Source organism: Babylonia areolata, chromosome 30 (assembly GCF_041734735.1).
Source record: "Babylonia areolata isolate BAREFJ2019XMU chromosome 30, ASM4173473v1, whole genome shotgun sequence".
Taxonomy (NCBI): Eukaryota; Metazoa; Mollusca; class Gastropoda; order Neogastropoda; family Buccinidae; genus Babylonia; species Babylonia areolata.
The window spans coordinates 22,747,222-22,767,221 of NC_134905.1; the positions used below are offsets into that span (position 1 = coordinate 22,747,222).

Sequence of the window (20,000 nt, forward strand, 5' to 3'; positions counted from 1 at the left end):
AAAAAAAAAGTTGCGTGATTGAGTGATGGATTAATTAATTGATCGCTCTGCAGGTAAAAAAAAAGTTGCGTGATTGAGTGATGGATTAATTAATTGATCGCTCTGCAGGTAAGCATCTGATCGACGTCAGCTGGAACGGAGCCCCGCTGTCTGTGTCTCCCTTCATCGGGTTCGCTGTCAGGGAACCCAACAACAACATGTATCCACCCCCTGTCTTCCTGCACGGGCAAGCGCCCTCGTGAGTCATCCTCGTTATGTTGTGTTGTGTTGTGTTGTGTTGTGTTGTGTTGTGTTGTGTTGTATTGTATTATATTGTGTTGCGTTGTGTTGTGCTGTACTGTATTGTACTGTACTGTGTTATATTGTACTGTATTGTGTTGTGTTGTATTGTGTTGTGTTGTACTGTACTGTGTTATATTGTACTGTATTGTGTTGTGTTGTATTGTACTGTATGTATTGTATTGTATTGCATTCTATTGTACTGTATTATATTGTACTGTATTGTACAATATTGTACTGTATTTATTGTATTGTACTGTATTGCATTGCATTGTATTGTATTGCGTTGATTGTATTGTATTGTATTACTCTTCTTTTTTTTTTTTCTTTTTTGTCACAACAGATTTCTTTGTGTGAAATTCGGGGCTGCTCTCCCCAGGGAGAGCGCGTCGCTACACTGAGAGCGCCACCTTTTTTTTTTTCCTGCCTCGAGTTTTTTTGTTGTTTTTGTTGTTGTTGTTTTTGTTATATATATAATTTTTTTTTCCTATCGAAGCGGGTTTTTTTTTCTACAGAATTTTGCCAGGAACAACCCTTTTCTTGCCGTGGGTCCCTTTACGTGCGCAAAGTGCATGCTGCTGCACACGGAGCCTCGGTTTATCGTCTCATTCGAATGACTAGCGTTCACTAGACCACCGCTCAAGGTTTGGCGGAAGGGGGAGACAATACCGGGGACTGTGGCAGGATTTGAACCAGTGCGCTCAGATTCTCTCCCTTCCTTGTAACGGACGCGTTACCTGTAGGCAAATCACTGCGCTTCTTCTTATTAGCTGTCTTGTGTTGCATTGTACTGTACTGTACTGCACTGTACTGTACTGTACTGTACTGTACTGCTTGTGTTGTGTTGCAGTTGTGTTGTTTTGTTGTAGTTGTGTTGTGTTTTGTTGTAGCTGTGTTGTGTTGCATCGGGTGTTGTATTGTACTGTACTGTGTTGTGTTATGTTGTGTTGTAATGTGTTGTGTTCTTGTGTTGTGTTGCATGGTATTTTATTGTACTGTATTGTGCTATGCTATATTGTATTATGTTGTATTTATTGTATTGAACTGCATTGCTTTTGCATTGCTTTGGTTCGTATCGTATCGTATCGTCTCGTTGAGGTATTCATACAATACAATACACAATACAATACAACACAATACATACAATACAATGCGACACGGTACTGGACACCAAACACTACACATCACGATACCATACCATAGCTCACAACCACACAACACAACACAACACACCACACCACACTACACCACACCAAAGCACACCACACCACACCACACACCATGCCACACAGCACCACACCACACCACACCACACCACACCACACCACACCGCACCACACCACACCACACCACACCACACCACACCACACCACACCACACCGCACCGCACCACACCACACCACACCATACCACACCACACCACGCCACACCACACCACACCACACCATACCACACCACACCACACCACACCACACACCACACCACACCACACCACACGCAACACCACACAACACACCACACCATACCACACCACACCACACCTACACAACACACCAAAACAGCAAAACAAACAACAGTGATTGCCGTTTGTCACGTGCAGGAAGGGCCGGATGAAAGATGAGGACAAGGACATCATCCCACTGACAGTGCACAGCACAGCACAACACACCACACCACACCACACCACACCTACACAACACACCAAAACAGCAAAACAAACACCAGTGATGTGCCGTTTGTCACGTGCAGGAAGGGCCGGATGAGAGATGAGGACAAGGACATCATCCCACTGACAATTCACAGCACAGCACAGCACAACACAGCACACCACAGCACAGCACACCACACCACACCACACCACACCTACACAACACACCAAAACAGCAAAACAAACAACAGTGATTGCCGTTTGTCACGTGCAGGAAGGGCCGGATGAAAGATGAGGACAAGGCCATCATCCCACTGACAGTGCACAGCACAGCACAGCACAACACAGCACAGCACAGCACAGCACACCACACCACACCACACCACACCACACCACGCCACACCACACCACACCACACAACAGTGATGTGCCGTTTGTCACGTGCAGGAAGGGCCGGATGAGAGATGAGGACAAGGACATCATCCCACTGACAGTGCACAGGGAGAAACAGATCCCCTTTGACGCCACCAAGGCTGGGCCAGGTCCTGCAGATCCAAGAATAATAGAGAAATTGATAGTTCTTTCATCTATAGTTTTCACTGGAAATATCTGTATATGTATCTCTCTCTTCATATCTATCTATCTATCTATCTATCTATCTATCTCTATATATATATTCCGTTTGCTACTATCCTTTTCCTGGGCCAGGTCCTGCAGGTAAAAGAAAAATTGAAAAATTGATAGTCCGTTTATCTTAAGTTTTCACTGGAAATCTCTCTCTCTCTCTCTCTCTCTCTCTCTCTCTCTCTCTCTCTCTCTCTCTCTCTCTCTCTCCATATATATATATATATATATATATATATATATATATATATATATATTCTTTTTTTTCTTTATTTTTACTATTCTTCTCCTCTGTGTGTGTGTGTGTGTGTGTGTGTGTGTGTGTGTGATAAGAGAAAGGTGGTGTAGTGGGAGGTAAAACACGTGCGCACATGTGTGTTAGGGAGATAGGGGAGGCGGGGGGGTGGGGGTGGGGGGCGCGGGGGGGGATGGAGAGAAAGACTAAATAGGCAAAACAGGAATTCCTGACACGGGTAGGCAAAACGAACCCGGAACAGAGTCCCAAATTCTCAAAGAGGCCATTTGAGAGGGTCAAGAGAAGACCAAAGTGTAGGCGGGGGAAAAAAAGAGGGAGGGTGTGTGTATGTGTGGGGAGGGGAGAGGAGTGGGGCGGGGGGACGAGGAGAATCGAACCTACAACCCAACATGTTTTTGTTTTTTTTGCAGGCCAGCTGAGGGGAACGGTGAAGGGTCCGACTCACGGTGTGCCAGCCTCTGTGAAGGACAGGGGGGATGGGAAACCCATGTTGTGTTTCACACCCCAGGAGGAAGGTGAGGGAGGGGGGGTAGGGAGGGGGGACAGGGAGGGAGGGAGGGGGGATGGCTGGTTCATTTATTCATAGTCTGTTCATCTAAGATGATTCCCAGCGGCCCGGAAGCTCTACTCTACTCTACGGAGGACTGGAGGACGTGCGACGTACTGCCGCCTTTGTCGAGGAGACGGGAGGAATCCATCTTATAAATGACGAACGAGACAACATCTAAGATGATGATACTAGACTGAAAATAAACGATATTATTATCATTAGTATTACTATTATTATTGTGATCATTATTATTATTATTATTATTATTATTATTATTATTATTATTATTATTTGGATTATTATAATTTCTATCATAATGATGATCATTGTTATCATTAATTAGAAATCAACATTTATGTATATTGGAATGAAAGGGGGGCGGTTGAGGTGGAGGGGGCTTAGAGGGGAGGGGGTGACTAAGAAAGGGAGAGAGAGAGAGAGAGAGAGAGAGAGAGAGAGAGAGAGAGCAGAATGTGGAAAAGACAGAGTACAGGATGTAAAATGGAGAGGGTGAGTGTCAGTGATTGGAGAAAGAAAAAAAACACATAATATTGGAAAGGGTGTGTGTGAGAGGGGGGGGGGGGGGGACGGGGGAAGCGGGATTAGGACCAAAAAAATCATCAATAATCAAAATATTGTATGCACTACTTCTGTAGATTATTGTTTGAAAAGAGGTTCATGTGGGGACCTACAATGAAACAACTGGACTATTTTACACACAACTAGCTAACTTTAATAAAGAACAGTTTGAGATATAAAACTTTTTTTCGAGAAAAAAAAAATAACATTTGAAACTGGTAACACGTGTTCAGTAATTTCTGGAGGCAAAAAAGGTAGGGATGGAGGAGGGGTTATGGTTGATGTCTCTTCATTTACTGGTGGTTGCGGATCAAGGTGGCAGAATGGTTAAGACGCTCAGCTTGCCAGTGCAGAGAGTCCGTGAGGGTGTGGGTTCGAATCCCGCTCTCGCCCTTTCTCTCCTGAAGTTTGACTGGAAAATCAAACTGAGCGTCTAGTCGTTCGGATGAAACGATAAACCGAGGTCCCGTGTGCAGCACGCACTTGGCCCACTGAAAAAAAGAACCCATGGCAACGAGAGTGTTGTCCTCTGGCGAAATTATGTAAGAAGAAATCCACTCTGATAGGTACACAAATATATAGGCATACAACTCAAGGCCTGACTAAGCGCGTTGGGTTATGCTGCTGTCAGGCATCTGCCTAGCAGATGTGGTGTAGACATCTAGTTAAATGTCGCGTTACATGATGGTAGTTGTAGCCCTATAGTTAAATGTCCCGTCATATACTGATGATTGTAGGCATCTAGTTAAATGTCCCGTCATATACTGATGATTGTAGACATCTAGAGTTAAATGTCCCGTAATGTACTGATGATTGTAGACATCTAGTTAAATGTCCCGTCATATACTGATGATTGTAGACATCTAGTTAAACGTCCCGTCATATACTGATGATTGTAGACATCTAGTTAAATGTCCCGTCATATACTAATGATTGTAGTTTCAGTTTCAGTTTCAGTTTCAGTAGCTCAAGGAGGCGTCACTGCGTCCGGACAAATCCATATACGCTACACCACATCTGCCAAGCAGATGCCTGACCAGCAGCGTAACCCAACGCGATTGTAGACATTCAGTTAAATGTCCCGTCATATACTGATGATTGTAGACATCCAGTTAAATGTCCCGTCATATACTGATGATTGTAGACATCCAGTTAAATGTCCCGTCATATACTTGACTGTAGCCCTCTAGTTAACAATCCCGTCATATACTGGTGATTGTTGACATCTAGTTAAATGTCCTTTTTACAGACATATATATGTGTGTGTGTGTGTGTGTGTGTGTGTGTGTGTGTGTGTGTGGGTGTGTGTGTGTGTGTGTGTGCTTACACAAGGCCGGACTAAGCGCGTTGGGTTGTGCTACTGGTTAATTATTAATAAGGCATCATGCCTAAGCAAGTTGTGGTGTGGCGTAAAAGAACGAACTAATTTTCTCCCCGAACGCAGCTGAAACCCGAAAACTGAAACTTGCCCCTTTGCAGGCAAGCACTCCATCGACGTCAGCTGGAACGGCGCACCCTTGGCCGAGTCCCCAATGCTCGGGTACGCCACCCGAGAACCGGGTACAAACGGGTACACCAACGGTCTAGTGCCCCACGTCTACCTCCTGGGCCACCCGAGCAAGTGAGTCGTAGTCGTGAGACACCACTGTGTGGTGTCCTTCTAGAAGGCTACAGGGTGGGACGGGTGGGGGGAGGGAGAGGGTAGGGGTGTGTGTGGGGGGGAGAGAGAGAGAGAGAAAGGGTTGTGGTGTTTGTGGTTTGGTTTGTTGGGAGTGGGGATGTGCGGTTTGGGTGGGGGTTGGGTGGGGGGGGGGAGAGAGAGAGGGTTGGGGTGTGTGTGGTTTGGTTTATTGGGAGTGGGGGTGTGGGGGATGGGTGGGGGAGGGGGGGTAGGGAGGGAGACTGAAGGAAAGAGGGGGGAGAGAGAGGGTTGGGGTGTGGTTGGGTTTTTGGGGATTGGGGGTTGGGGGGGCGTCGGGGGGGAGAGAGAGAGAGGGTTGGGGTGTGTGTGGTTGGGTTTGTTGGGAGTGGGGGTGTGCGGTTTGGGTGGGGGGTGGGGAGAGAGAGAGGGTTGGGGTGTGTGTGGTTGGGTTTGTTGGGAGTGGGGGTGTGCGGTTTGGGTGGGGGTTGGGGGGGGGGGGGGTAGAGAGAGGGTTGGGGTGTGTGTGGTTTGGTTTGTTGGGAGTGGGGTTGTACGGTTTGGGTGGGGGGTGGGGAGAGAGAGAGGGTTGGGGTGTGTGTGGTTTGGTTTGTTGGGAGTGGGGTTGTACGGTTTGGGTGGGGGTTGGGGGGGGGGGGTAGAGAGAGGGTTGGGGTGTGTGTGGTTTGGTTTGTTGGGAGTGGGGTTGTACGGTTTGGGTGGGGGGTGGGGAGAGAGAGAGGGTTGGGGTGTGTGTGGTTGGGTTTGTTGGGAGTGGGGGTGTGCGGTTTGGGTGGGGGGTGGGGGATGGGGGAGGAGAGAGAGGGTTGGAGTGTGTGTGGCTGGGTTTGTGGGGGTCAGGGATGTGGGGGATGGGTGGGGGGTGGATGGGGAGGGGGTCGGGGGGGTTGGCGGGGGAGGGTGTGGGGGGGGGGTAGGGAGATAGACTGAAGGAATGAGGGGCTGGTGGGTTGGCTGAAGAAAGAGGTGTGTGGTTTGTTTTTCTTTATTTTTTTTCCTTCATTCCTTGTTGTATTGTATTGTATTGCATTGTATTTGTCTGTTTGTCACAACAGATTTCTATGTGTGAAATTCGGGCTGCTGTCCCCAGGGAGAGCGCGTCGCTACACTACAGCGCCACCCATTTTTTGGGGGACGGGTGGGGGGGTATTCTTTCCTGCGTGCAGTTTTATTTGTTTTTCCTATCGAAGTGGATTTTTGTACAGAATTTTACCAGGAACAACCCTTTTGTTGCCATGGGTTCTTTTACGTGCGCTAAGTGCATACTAGCACACGGGACCTCGGTTTATCGTCTCATCCGAATGACTAGCGTCCAGACTACCACTCAAGGTCTAGTGGAGGGGGAGAAAATATCGGCGGCTGAGCCGTGATTCGAACCAGCGCGCTCAGATTCTCTCGCTTCCTAGGCGGACGAGTTACCTGTAGGCCATCACTCCACTCTTTTCGTCCCTTTTTTTTTCTTGTTTTTGTTTTATTTTTTTTTTGTTCTCCTTCTATCCATATTTCTTTCTTTTCTTTTCTTCTGTTCTTCCCCTATCTTTCTCTTCCTTTTTTCCCGTTCTTTCGTTCCCTTCTTTCTTTCTTTCAAACGTTTTATACTGACGATACATACGCATTGTTTCCTGTCTTATGACTGAATGAAATTTGTTTCAGCCGATCAAAGGAAAAAAAATCTACGTCTCTCTCTCTCTCTCTCTCTCTCTCTCTCTCTCTCTCTCTCTCTCTCTCTCTCTCTCTCTCTCTCTCTCGTTCCTCTCTCACTCTCTAAAGTCTGTATGGAGGCCTATGTCAATAAAAAAAACCAAACCAACAACAACAAAAAACAACTGTCTGAAGCGTATCTCTCTCTCTCTCTCTCTCTCTCTCTCCCCCTCCCTCACTCTCTCTCGCTCTCTCTCTCTCTCTCTCTCTCTCTCTCTCCTTCCTCTCTCACTCTCTAAAGTATGTATGTAGGTCTGTGCCAATTAAAAACAACAACAACTGTCAGAAGCGTCTCTCTCTCTCTCTCTCTCTCTCTCTCTCTCTCTCCCTCCCTCTGTCCACCCCCCCCCCCCCCCCCCCCGATCTCTCTCTCCCCCCTCTCCCTCTCTCACTGTTACACTGTTACTGGCTTCCGCTTCGTACAGATGTGATAGATGTGTCTCTCAGTTTGACGCTGTGTTATGCTTGTACATTATACATGTATTGAGTATAACAACATTTATATGTGTATAATCAATTATGTTTGTGTGTCTCTTAGAACAACGGCAGATGTGTAAGTCGGCCAAAGGACTAATAAAATCTTCACTGTTGGAAAATAAATATTCATTCATTCATTCATTCATTCTCTCTCTCTCTCTCTCTTTGTCTCTCTGTCTCTGTGACTGTGTCTCTCTGTCTCTTTCTGTCTGTATATATATATATATATATATATATATATATATATATAGAGAGAGAGAGAGAGAGAGAGAGAGAGAGAGTAGAACAGAATGGAATAGAATAGGATATGTCTTTATTACCAAGTGTACCGGGGTCACAAGGAATATTGTGGGGGATAGTACACAACAAGGTACGAACATAAATCGAAAAGTCATACACAAACACAGATACAGTAGAAATTAGGATACATACAAGTGCATATCAATATCAATATATATATATATACACACACACACACACACACACACATATCATGTATGGTATCGTGTTGTACTGCACTGTGTTTCGTGGTGACCTGTACAGACCAGGGCACCCGGGGAGCGGAGAGAAGGACATCATCCCCCTCCAGGTGAACCAGGAGAAGGCTCTTCCCTTTGATGCTTCTTCGGCAGGACCTGGTCAGTCCTGTTGGCTGTGTGTCGTCTGTGTTGTGCTGGTGCTGCTGGTGGTGGTGGCTTTTTGTGTGTGTGGTGTTGTGTTGTGGTGTGTTGTGTGGTGTGGTGTTGTGTATAGGTTCGTGTTGTGTGGTGTGGTGTGGTTTGGTGTGGTGTGGTGTTGCGTGGTGTGGTGTAGTGGTTGTGTGGTGTTGTGTGTTCGTGTTGTGTTGTGCTGTGTTGTGGTGTGGTGTGTTGTGGTGTGCTGGTTGTGTGGTGATGTGTATGGGTTCGTGTTGTGGTGTGGTGTGGTTTGGTGTGGTGTGGTGTGGTGTTGGTGTGGTGTGGTGTGGTGGTTGTGTGGTGTTGTGTAAGGGTCCGTGTTGTGTTGTGCTGTGGTGTGGTGTGGTGTGGTGTGGTGTGGCGGTTGAGTGTAGTTGTGCAAGGGTTCGTGTTGTGTTGTGGTGTGCTGTGGTGTGGTGTGGTGTGGTGTGGTGTGGTGTGGTGGTTGTGTAAGGGTTCGTGTTGTGTTGTGGTGTGGTGTGGTGGTTGTGTAAGGGTTCGTGTTGTGGTGTGGTGTGGTGTGGTGTGGTGTGGTGGTTGAGTGTAGTTGTGTAAGGGTTCGTGTTGTGTTGTGGTGTGCTGTGGTGGTTGTGTAAGGGTTCATGTTGTGGTGTGGTGTGGTGTGGTGGTTGTGTGTTGTTGTGTAAGGGTTCGTGTCGTGGTGTGGTGTGGTGTGGTGTGGTGTGGTGGTTGTGTGCTGTTGTGTAAGGGTTCGTGTTGTATATATATACACACATGTATCAACCGATTGCAGGGAAAATGACGGCCTCTGTGCGCGGTCCCAGTAGGCCGATTCCCGCCAAGGTGAAACAGGCAAAGAGCGACAGACCCACAATCCTTTTCACCCCGGAAGAAGAAGGTCAGAATCATAGAAAAAACAAGAGAGGCAAGGCCTTCAAGACTCACTTGCGCTTAGCGCTTTATCCAGTAAAGGAATCATGAGGAGAAAAGAAAAAGAAAAAAAAGAGATTAAACAAAAAACGTTGAAAAGTGCTCTGTATCAAATATGAAATATAAAACAAGCTTGAGTGAAAAACTTTTCTTTTTCTTTTTTTTAAATCACACAAAGGTATACCATCGGGATCGAACCATGCATGTTCAGTTCCGAAGCAAGCAGACTAATCCCCTACTGCTGCGGCGCATCTGACGTCATTTGACTGAATATGACGTTTTCACAAGCGAGTCAAAAAAGAACACCAAAAGAGACAAAGTCATTTCGTTTTGACGTCACTCTTTGTGTGTGTGTGTGTGTGTGTGTGTGTGTGTATGATATGTGTAAAAGATGAATATAATTATATGTAATGCTTCAACGCCCGCTGGAGGTATAGGAATTAAACTTCTTGCATTGCATTGCCTTGCCAGCTTGGTAGGGAATCATCTTTTTCTTCTTCTTCTTCTTCTTCTTGGGAAGAGGTGGGTTTTAAGGACACACATGAAAGAGCATTCAAAGAAATATTAATTTTGTGATAAACAGTAATACAATACAATACAATACAATGCAACACGATACAATGCGATACAATGCAATACAGAGGAGAAAAAAAAGAAAGAAAAGACCCCATAAAATATATCTTACACATATCTACGTATTAACACTTTTTTTTTAAATGTATGTTACACGAAAGAAGACGCCCTCGTTAATTTTAAAAAATAAAATAAAATAAAATAAAATAAAATAAAACCGCGTCATCACTCTGATTAATTTTCTGCTTCATTGCATGGCTACCTTCCACCAGGTAAGCACGACATTCACGTCAACTGGAACGATCGGCCCATCGCCCAGTCGCCCTTCATCGGGTATGCTGCACCCGGTCACCGACCACCCAACAACGGCCTGCCACCCGTTTATCTGGCTGGCACCCACCCCAGGTGAGAGAGCTGATGGAGGAGGATGGGAGAAAGGGGGGTTGGGGTGGGGTGAGAGTGTGGTGTGAGGGTGTGGAGGTCTTGTTGTTGTTCTGGTTCTGGTTCTTGTTCTTCTTCTTGGTCTTCTTCTTTTTGGTCTTCTTTTTGTTCTTGTTCTTCTTCTTGGTCTTCTTCTTCTTGTTGTTGTTCTTCTTCTTGGTCTTCTTCTTCTTCTTGTTGTTCTTCTTCTTCGTCTTCTTCTTCTCCCCCTTCTTCTTCTTCTTCTTCTTCTTCTTCTTCTTCTTTTTCACCCACCCCAGGTGAGAGAGTTTGAGAAGGAGGTGGTTGAGAGTAGGTGGCGGGGAGGGAGGGGGAAGGAAAGACTTCTTCTTCTGTCCGTTCTTCTTCTTCTTCTTCTTTTTCTTCTTCTCCTTCTTCCTCGTGATAATATAACAATTGTTCTTTTCATCGCTTTGTTATTGCTAATGGCATGTTCTAGTTACTCTTCTCATCCGGGGTTCTTGTTATTTTATCTTATTTCATTTTTTAGTTAGTTTCATGTTTTGTGTTATTAAATGGGTAAAATTGAGAAAAGGCCTTCACTGTGCCAAATTCTTTACCCATTAGTTAAAGATTCAACCAGACAATCTTCCTTCTCTATTTTGTGTGTGTGTGTGTGTGTGTGTGTGTGTGTGTGTGTGTGTGTGTGTGTGTGTGTGTGTGTGTGTGTTTTCTTTCTTCTTTTTTTCTTTCTTTCAAATTGTTATGATATGAAGTATGTATGCATCTTTTTTTCTGGTGCTATTAAATCTTCTTCTTCTCTTGTTCTTCGTCCATGGGCTGCAACTCCCACGTTCACTCGTATATTACACGAGCGGGCTTTTACATGTATGACCCTTTTTACCCCGCCATGTAGGCAGCCATACTCCGTTTTCGGGGGTGTGCATGCTGGGTATATTCCCGTTTCCAAAACCCACCGAACGCTGACATGGATTACAGGATCTTTAACATGCGTATTTAATCTTCTGCTCGCGTATACACACGAAGGGGGTTCAGGCACCAAGTAGGTCTGCACATAATATCGACCTGGGAGAAAAAAAAATCTCCACCCTTTACCCAACAGGCGCCGTCACCGAGATTCGAACCCGGGACCCTCAGGTTAAAAGTCCAATGCTTTAATCACTCGGCTATTGCGACCGTCGGCTATTGAATGAAAATGGAATAATATTTGTATTTGTATTTGTATTTCTTTTTATCACAACAGATTTCTCTGTGTGAAATTCGGGCTGCTCTCCCCTGGGAGGGCGCGTCGCTACACTACAGCGCCGCCCATTTTTTGGTGTATTTTTTCCTGCGTGCAGTTTTATTTGTTTTTCCTATCGAAGTGGATTTTTCTACATAATTTTGCCAGAAACAACCCTTTTGTTGCCGTGGGTTCTTTTACGTGCGCTAAGTGCATGCTGCACGCGGGACCTCGGTTTATCGTCTCATCCGAATGACTAGCGTCCAGACCACCACTCCAGGTCTAGTGGAGGGGGAGAAAATATCGGCGGCTGAGCCGTGATTCGAACCAGCGCGCTCAGATTCTCTCGCTTTCTGGGCGGACGTGTTACCTCTAGGCCGTCACTCCACTCATACGATGCAATGCGCTGCAGGAAAGGCCAGCCCAAGGATCACGAGAAGGGCATCATCCCGCTGAACGTGAACCATCTCAAGCAGCTGCCCTTCGACGCGTCGCAAGCAGGCCCTGGTAACTTGTAGCTTTCTCTTTGCTTTTGTTTTGTTTTTGCTTTTTATTCCGGACTTTCTTGGATCGACCACCGTTTTTTTTGTTTGTTTGTTTGTTTGTTTTGTGTGTGTGTGTTTTTTTGTTTTTTTTTGTTTTGTTTTTTTGTTTGTTTGTTTGTTCTGTTTTTGTTTGTTTGTTTGTTTGTTTGTTCGTATTTGTTTATAAATTCATTATGCCAATTCAGAATTTAAAAACAAAAATTAAAAAAATATATATATAAATAAAATTTTTTAAAAGTCTGAATACAGTGAACATTAACAATAACTGATATAACTTGTAAACTCATGTCATTATAGTCCATTACACAATCAACTAAAAAAAAAAAAAAACCAAAAAAACGTGACAAAAAATGTGTAATCAAAACCAGTACCCGGCGTTCCATAACTGTGTCACAGCAATCAATAGCATTAATTTGTGGAATAGCTGTCTTGTTCTGTTCTTGTTGCTCTCAGTCCAGCCGACCGCACAAGGCCATTATTATCAGGACTGGTTAACTATCTTAGTTATAATGATAGTGACATGCTGCACACGGGACCTCGGTTTATCGTCTGATCCGAATGACTAGCGTCCAGACCACCACTCAAGGTCTAGTGGAGGGGGAGAAAATACTGGCGACTGTGCCGGGATTCTCTTGCTTCCTAGGCGGACGCGTTACCTCTGGGCCATACAATATGTTATCAAAATGACTACCGAGAGAGTCGTATTGAAAGCGAACTCTCTTTAAGTGTAGTTCATACTGAAATGGAGAAAAAAAAACCCCGTTCATTCACCTATGGTGGTTGTTTTCGGGTTTTCACAATCCACTGAATACTGACAAGTATTACGGGATCTTTAACGTGCGTATTTGATCTATTGCTTGCTGTATACACACACGAAGGGCGTTCAGGCACAAGCAGGTCAGCACATGATTACGCCAGTATTTTCTTCCCCTCCACCAGACCTTGAGTGGTTGTCTGGACGCTTGTGACTAGTCATTCGGATGAGACGATAAGCCGGGGAGGGGGGGGGGGGGGGGGGGCAGCCCGAATTTCACACAGAGAAATATGTGGTGACAAAAATAGAAATACCAATGAATATCATGCTGTAGTCTTGAGGCAAAGCATCGGCTGTCCAGGTGTGCTGGATGCCTCAGTGAGGGGACCCACGCGCCCTGTTCCTGCCCACGTAGAGGACCGCACAGGAAGCAAACCCACAGTGACCTTTGTACCGGAAGAGGAAGGTGAGCTTCCTATGAAGGTCGTTCGCTGCGCGTCTTGGTTTGTTTATTTATTTATTTATTTATTCGTTGTTTATCTATTTTGTTTGTTTGTTTCTTTATCTACTTATTATTTGTTTGTTTGTTTGTTTGTCTATCTATCTATCTATCTATCTATCTATATCTATCTATCCATCTGTCTGTCTGTCTGTCTATCTATCTATTTGTTTATTTATCCATTTATTTATCTGTTTATTCATCTATCTGTCTATCTATCTATTTATCTATCTATCTGTTTGTCTGTCTATCTGTTCATTTATTGAATGGCATTTTACAACTAAGAAAAAAAAGGACACTTCAAACACACAAAGGAGTACACTTGCATATGCACCATCCCTAATAAAAACAATAATAACAACAACAACTATATTCATGATACTTCTACTTCTACTACTACTACTACTGCTACGACTACGACTACGACGACGACTAGAGCCTCGTCTACCACTAATAATGATACTACTACTGCTGCTACTACTACTACTAGAGCCTAGCCGACCACAAAGGCCATCGATTTTTTTCCCTCAGGAAAGCACTTGATAGACGTGAACTGGAGTGGACGTCCTGTTCCGCAGTCCCCGTTCATTGGATACGCCACCAAAGACCCTGACCCTATTCTTCTGCCATAGTAAGGACTGAATGGTGTGCTGAGGTGTGGTTGTAGTAGTAGTAGTAGTAGTAGTAGTAGTAGTTGTTGTTGTTGTTGTTGTTGTGTGTGTGTTGGTGGTGGTGGTGGTGTTTTTTTTGTTTGTTTTTTTCCTTTGGGTGTGGGGGTGTGTTTGGGTGTTTTTGGTGTTATTTGTTTACTGTTTGGTGTTGTTGTTGTTGTTGTGTGTTTGTCTGTGTGTGTTTGCGCGCGCGCGCGTGTGTGTGTGTGTGTGTGTTCTTCTGCTATCAAAAGGACTGCGTGTGCTGTGGTTGTTGTTGTTGTGTGTGTGTCGTTTTGTCTGTCTGATGATAATTAATGTTAATGATGATAAGAAGAAGAAGGTTCAGTTCAGTACAGTTCAGTAACTGAAGGAGGCGTCACAGCGTTCGTACAAATCCATATATCTGCTACGCAGATGCCTGCCCAGCAGCTTAAGCCAACTAGCTTAGAAGAAGAAGATGCTGATGAAGAAGAAAAAGAAGAAGATGCTGATGAAGAAGAAAAAGAAGAAGAAGACGAAGATGATGGTGATTATGATGATGATGATGATGAAGAAGAAGAAGAAGAAGAAGAAGAAGATGCTGATGAAGAAGATAAAGAAGAAGAAGACGAAGATGATGGTGATGATGATGATGATGATGATGATGAAGAAGGAGATGATGCTGAAGAAGAAGAAGAAGAAGAAGAAGAAGAAGAAGAAGAAGAAGAAGAAGAAGAAGAAGAAGAAGAAGAAGAAGAAGAAGATGATGATGATGATGATGATGATGATGAAGAAGAAAAACAATAAACAGAAGAAGGGGAAGAAGAAGAAGAACGCTGTGATGACCCTTTACCAAACCTTTCCCAGCAACATTCACGACCCTGACGTCAGCTTCCACAGCAGTCTCGCCGACAGCCCTCCCAAGGAGCACGTGCAGCCGACCACCAAGTCGCCAAGGTCAAGGTCGCCTGTCAAGGTCATCCTCAGCGGACGAGGTCTGAAGGAGGCTGATGTGGACCAGCCCGCTGTGTTCCATGTGGACGGTACCCAGGCTGTACCTGGTGGGTGCTCTGCTTTTGGGGGTGTTCCTGGTGGTTAGGATTTGGGTGTGGGAGTGTGGAGAGAGATTTGGTTTTTGTTGTTGTTGTTGTTGTAAGCTTTGGGCTGTTTGCGTGTGGATGTTGGGGCGAACATGGTCTTTTATTGTTTATTTTATTTTATTTTAGAGATTTTTTTTTTTTTTTTTTTTGGGGGGGGGGGGAGGTGGGGGGTGGGTGGGTGGGTGAGGGGGTGTTGTTGTTGTTATTATTATTTTTTTGTTTTTGTTGTAGTTGTTGATGTTTGGGTTTTTTCCTTTTAAGTGCCAGTCTGTTTTGATGAAAGAAGGGGCGTACGTGTTTGGAGGAGTCGAGGTGGTGGATCTCTCTCTCTCTCTCTCTCTCTCTCTCTCTCTGTGTGTGTGTGTGTGTGTGTGTGTGTGTGTGTGTGTGTGTGTGTGTGTGTTCGTCCGGGTGGATGAATGTCGGGTTGGACGCGTTATATCAACAGTGTCCCTCCACCCACCCCCCCTCCGCCTCTCTCTCTCTCTCTCTCTCTCTCTCTCTCTCTAGAAGTGCACGTGACGCGCCGGCAGCTCGGCTGAGAAGTGCCTCGTGTACAGCAACCACAACTAAACGACAAACTACCATTCAGGAAGCAACAGGTAGAACCACAAAACAAAATAACCAATAGGGATTCGGCCAGGCTCATGTCACGAAGAATATTAACTTTGTCACATATAATATTGAAGGGCTTTCCCATGTGTATAACCATGAATTACGATCTTATATCAATAATTTTGATTTTTGTCTTCTTGTAGAAACGTTTACAACTCGGTTTCCAGAACATTTGTTCCCAGATTATGATGCTTTTGTTGTGCCGGGTGTTAGACTCTCGGATGGTATAACTGCAAGACTGTCCGGAGGTTTGACACTCCTTGTGAAGAAAGATTTTTCCAAGTATGTTGAAAAAATAGATGTGGAGTATGACAACATCATAGCAGTAAGACTGTCCAAAGATATGTTTGGCACAGAATTGCCAGTAATGCTACTTGGTGTGTATTTACCACCGAGTACTTCTGACTATTATTGCAATACAGAGATATCAAATGGTGTTGCTATTGTAGAACAATGTATTATGGATTTGATAGAGTGTTATGGAAATATGTCTTTTCTGTTACTTGGGGACTTTAATGCACGCACTGGGGGTGAAAATGCAATAGAGAATGATGATATAGAGGTAGATGTGTTACTAGACGATGATAGAGAATACAAGGTATATCGCTCATCAAAAGATAACATTCAGAATGACTTTGGTAAATATCTATTGAATCTTTGCAGTTCTTTTGATCTTTCCATTGTAAATGGTACTATCAAAGAAGACATTGATTTTGGTAACTACACTTACATTTCTTCTACAGGATGCAGTATTGTTGATTATGTCATAGTATCACGTTGTTTGTTAAATTCTTGTGTTTCCCTGAATGTTAGACCAAGGATTGAATCAAAACACATGCCTGTAGAATTTGTCATGCACTGTCAAGCAGATATAGCTGAATTATGTCGTACTCAGAGTACTTACCAAGTTGAAAAACTAGTTTGGGACCAAGAAAAAAACCGAGGAATTTAAAGAAAAACTGGTGTCTGGTGAATTTAAAATCCATTTGGAACGAGCTTCTTACCTGGTGAATCATAATGTTGATGAAGCCTTACAAATTTTTAATGATGCGTTGCTTTCTGCTAGTGATTGTATGAGAAAAAACATTACCATAGGAAATGTACGAACCGACCCGTGGTTCGACCAGGAATGTAACCAACACAGAAGAGATCTCCGTCACGATTTGAGACAGTACTACAAACTTAAGGATGACAATTTAACTATTAGAACTGCGTATAACCAGAAACGCAGGGAATACAAAGAGCTCTTACGGCTGAAAAAGAAAACCCATCGTAAAAAAGTGTTGAACGCACTGCATGAGAAAGTTAATAATCCTACTGGATTTTGGAGCAAACTCAAATCATTTTCAGGCAGAAAATCTGGTGAAAATAACGTAAGTATAGATGAGTGGTATAAATACTTCTCTCAGGTTTTTCAGTCTCAGGCGAACAATGACCTGTCAGACAATGTAGACAGCCAGTCTGAAGAACCTATCAGTAACGAGCAAAGCCAACTCAACACTGATTCACTTGACTGTGACATTACTGAAAGTGAAGTCTATGCTGCAGTTCGTTCCTTGAAAAACGGCAAGGCAGCGGGCCCTGACGGGATCATTGGAGAAATCTTTAAAAATTCTATCACTGTGATTGCTCCATTTTTGGTCCTCTTGTTCAATCAACTCTTCTCTTCTGGAAGTTATCCCATACAGTGGTCGGAAGCTATCATCCATCCCATATTTAAAAAAGGTGACAAAAATTTACCAGATAATTATAGAGGGGTATCCCTGTTGAATATATGCAGTAAACTGTACAGCCATGTATTAAACGAACGATTAAATAAATGGATTGAACGTAACAATATCATTAACGACTGTCAAGCCGGTTTTAGAAAGAAATATAGCACAGTTGATCATGTTTTTACATTATTCGCCATGGTTCAAAAGCAATTGTTGCTGCACAAAAAATTATATGTTGCTTTTATCGACTTTAGAAAAGCGTTCGATTCTGTTGTCCGTATAAACTTATGGAAAATTCTAAAGAAAAGGGGAATTAATGGGAGAATGTACCAAGCCATTACAAGCATATATAACATTGTGAAAGCAAGAGTTAGAGCTGGCAGTGAACTTAGTGATTCATTTATGTGTCCTTCAGGGTTAAAGCAAGGAGAGGTATGTAGTCCAGTTCTGTTTTCCCTCTTTATAAACGAATTAGCAGAAGAAGTCATTCAGAAAGGTAAACATGGTATTCAACTTATTCCTGATTTATTAGAAATCCTAATTCTTATGTTTGCTGATGATATTATTTTGATTTCTGACTCGATTGTAGGCCTCCAGAATCAGTTAAATGTTCTGTTCGACTCAGCAAAGAAACTTGGGCTGATAGTTAACTTAGAGAAATCAAATGTTGTTATATTTAGAAATGGTGGCTATATCTCCGAAAAGGAAACGTGGTTTTATGGCCAGAACAAGCTTACAGTTGTTAACATGTATAAGTACTTAGGAATTATCATGTCCACCAGACTTTCCTTCACGCACAGTTTGAATGACATGGCAAGTCGAGCGAAGAAAGGAGTCATTACTATATTTAGATTGCTGTGGTCATTAGGAGAAAAATCACCTACTATATTCTTCAAACTTTTTGATGCTCAGATCCAGCCAATACTTAGTTATGGGGCTGAGGTTTGGGGAATCATTGCAAATGTTGACACTGTGGAAAAGGTACACCTTTTTGCTTTGAAAAGATTCTTGAATATTAGTTTAAGAACACCTAACATAATGGCATATGGAGAACTTGGACGGTTCCCACTGTATGTTAATCTATACCTAAAGAGCATTAAGTATTGGTTGAAAATTTTGAAAATGCCGCCCCATCGCTTACCACACAAAGCTTATAAAATGCTATTATACTACCATTACAGTAATAAGAACACTTGGGCATCATCAGTCTGCTTTTTCTTATATAAATTTGGCTTTGGGGAGGTCTGGGAAAACCAAGGGGTCGGTAACGAAAATGAATTTTTAAAAGTCTTGAGAAATAAGCTAATTGATGAATACAAAACACAGTGGTCTTCTGATATGCTGCACAGTGAACGTTTTCAATTCTATAGAACATTTAAAAGTGATCTTATTTTATCTCCATACTTACAATTAGTAAATCATTTGCGAGCCAGAGTCAGTCTGATCAGAATGCGACTGGGTGTGTCTGAATTGTATGTCCATAAGTTGCGTTTCAGAAGGAACTTGTCAGTAAACCAGCTGCTTTGCCCATTCTGTGAATTTCAAATAGAAACTGAAACTCATTTTGTCCTACAATGTCCAAAGTACCTGGATTTAAGAGAACAGTATATCCCTGCCAAATATTATAATTATCCATCACAATTTAAGCTGACAATGCTATTTGCATCAGAATGTAAAACGTTGGTCATCCGCCTTGCTCTGTTCCTTGAGAAAGCTCTGAAAGTCCGTCGTATGTATCTGTTGGATTGATAAGTATGTCATCAATACTTACATGAGTGTGTGTGTGTGCGTGCGTGTATATGCGCGAGTGCATAGGTGTGTGTGTATTTAAATGTGCATGTATGTACGTGCATAGCTGTGTATATGTGTACATATACACGAGTTTGGATAACTATGTGCAAATGTTCAAATTATGTAATATGGTTTTTGATCATAACTTGCGTGACCTTGCAGGGAATCATTCATCTGATGTGACTATGAATTTGTAACCACCCTCAATGACATGGGCCAGTGGCCTATTCATTAAACCATTCAGTGTTCAGTGTTCAGTGTTCTCTCTCTCTCTCTGTCCCCTCACTCCCTCCCTCTCTCCATCCCTCCCTCCCTGTATCTATTTCAGTCCCTCTCTCTCTCTCCATCTCTCTCTCTCTCTCTCTCCCCTCCCTCTCCCCTCTATCTCTCTCCCTCTCTCTTTCTCCCCTCTATCTCTCTCCCTCTCTCTCTCCCCCTCTCTCTCTCCCGCTCTCCCCCTCCCCGCCTCTCTCTCTGTCGCCCCCTCTTCCTCTCATTCGCCCCTCTCTCTCTCTCTTCCCTCTCTCTCCCTCTCTGTCTCCCTCTCTCTCCCCCTCTCTCTGGCCTCACTCTATCTCTCCCTCTCTATCCCCCCCTCTCTCTCTCCCACTGTCCCTCCCCCTCTCTCTCTCTCTCTACCCCCCCCTTCTCTCTACCGCCCCCCGTCCCCTCTCTCTCTCTCCCCTGTGCTGACCCCTAGATGTGTGTGTGTGTGTGTATGTGTGTGTGTGTGTGTGTGTGTGTGTGTGTGTGTGTGTGTGTGTGTGTCCCATTGGTCCTACAGGCCGACCCACGGCCCACCTGGAGAGC

General features: G+C 44.0%; 1 protein-coding gene across 1 annotated transcript in view; it reads left to right on the top strand.

Moving 5' to 3' along the window:
* LOC143275487 (filamin-A-like) overlaps window positions 1–20,000 on the top strand; it is a 103,557-nt gene that overhangs the window by 71,513 nt on the left and 12,044 nt on the right. Inside the window, exons 22-33 of the mRNA XM_076579638.1 lie at window positions 109–238; window positions 2,375–2,469; window positions 3,218–3,322; window positions 5,416–5,557; window positions 8,318–8,412; window positions 9,206–9,310; window positions 10,188–10,320; window positions 11,952–12,046; window positions 13,200–13,304; window positions 13,869–13,968; window positions 14,837–15,030; window positions 19,975–20,000. The exon at window positions 19,975–20,000 is cut by the window's right edge and continues 72 nt beyond it. Coding sequence (XP_076435753.1) covers window positions 109–238; window positions 2,375–2,469; window positions 3,218–3,322; window positions 5,416–5,557; window positions 8,318–8,412; window positions 9,206–9,310; window positions 10,188–10,320; window positions 11,952–12,046; window positions 13,200–13,304; window positions 13,869–13,968; window positions 14,837–15,030; window positions 19,975–20,000 — 1,325 coding nt within the window. The remainder of the gene's footprint in view (window positions 1–108; window positions 239–2,374; window positions 2,470–3,217; window positions 3,323–5,415; window positions 5,558–8,317; window positions 8,413–9,205; window positions 9,311–10,187; window positions 10,321–11,951; window positions 12,047–13,199; window positions 13,305–13,868; window positions 13,969–14,836; window positions 15,031–19,974) is intronic.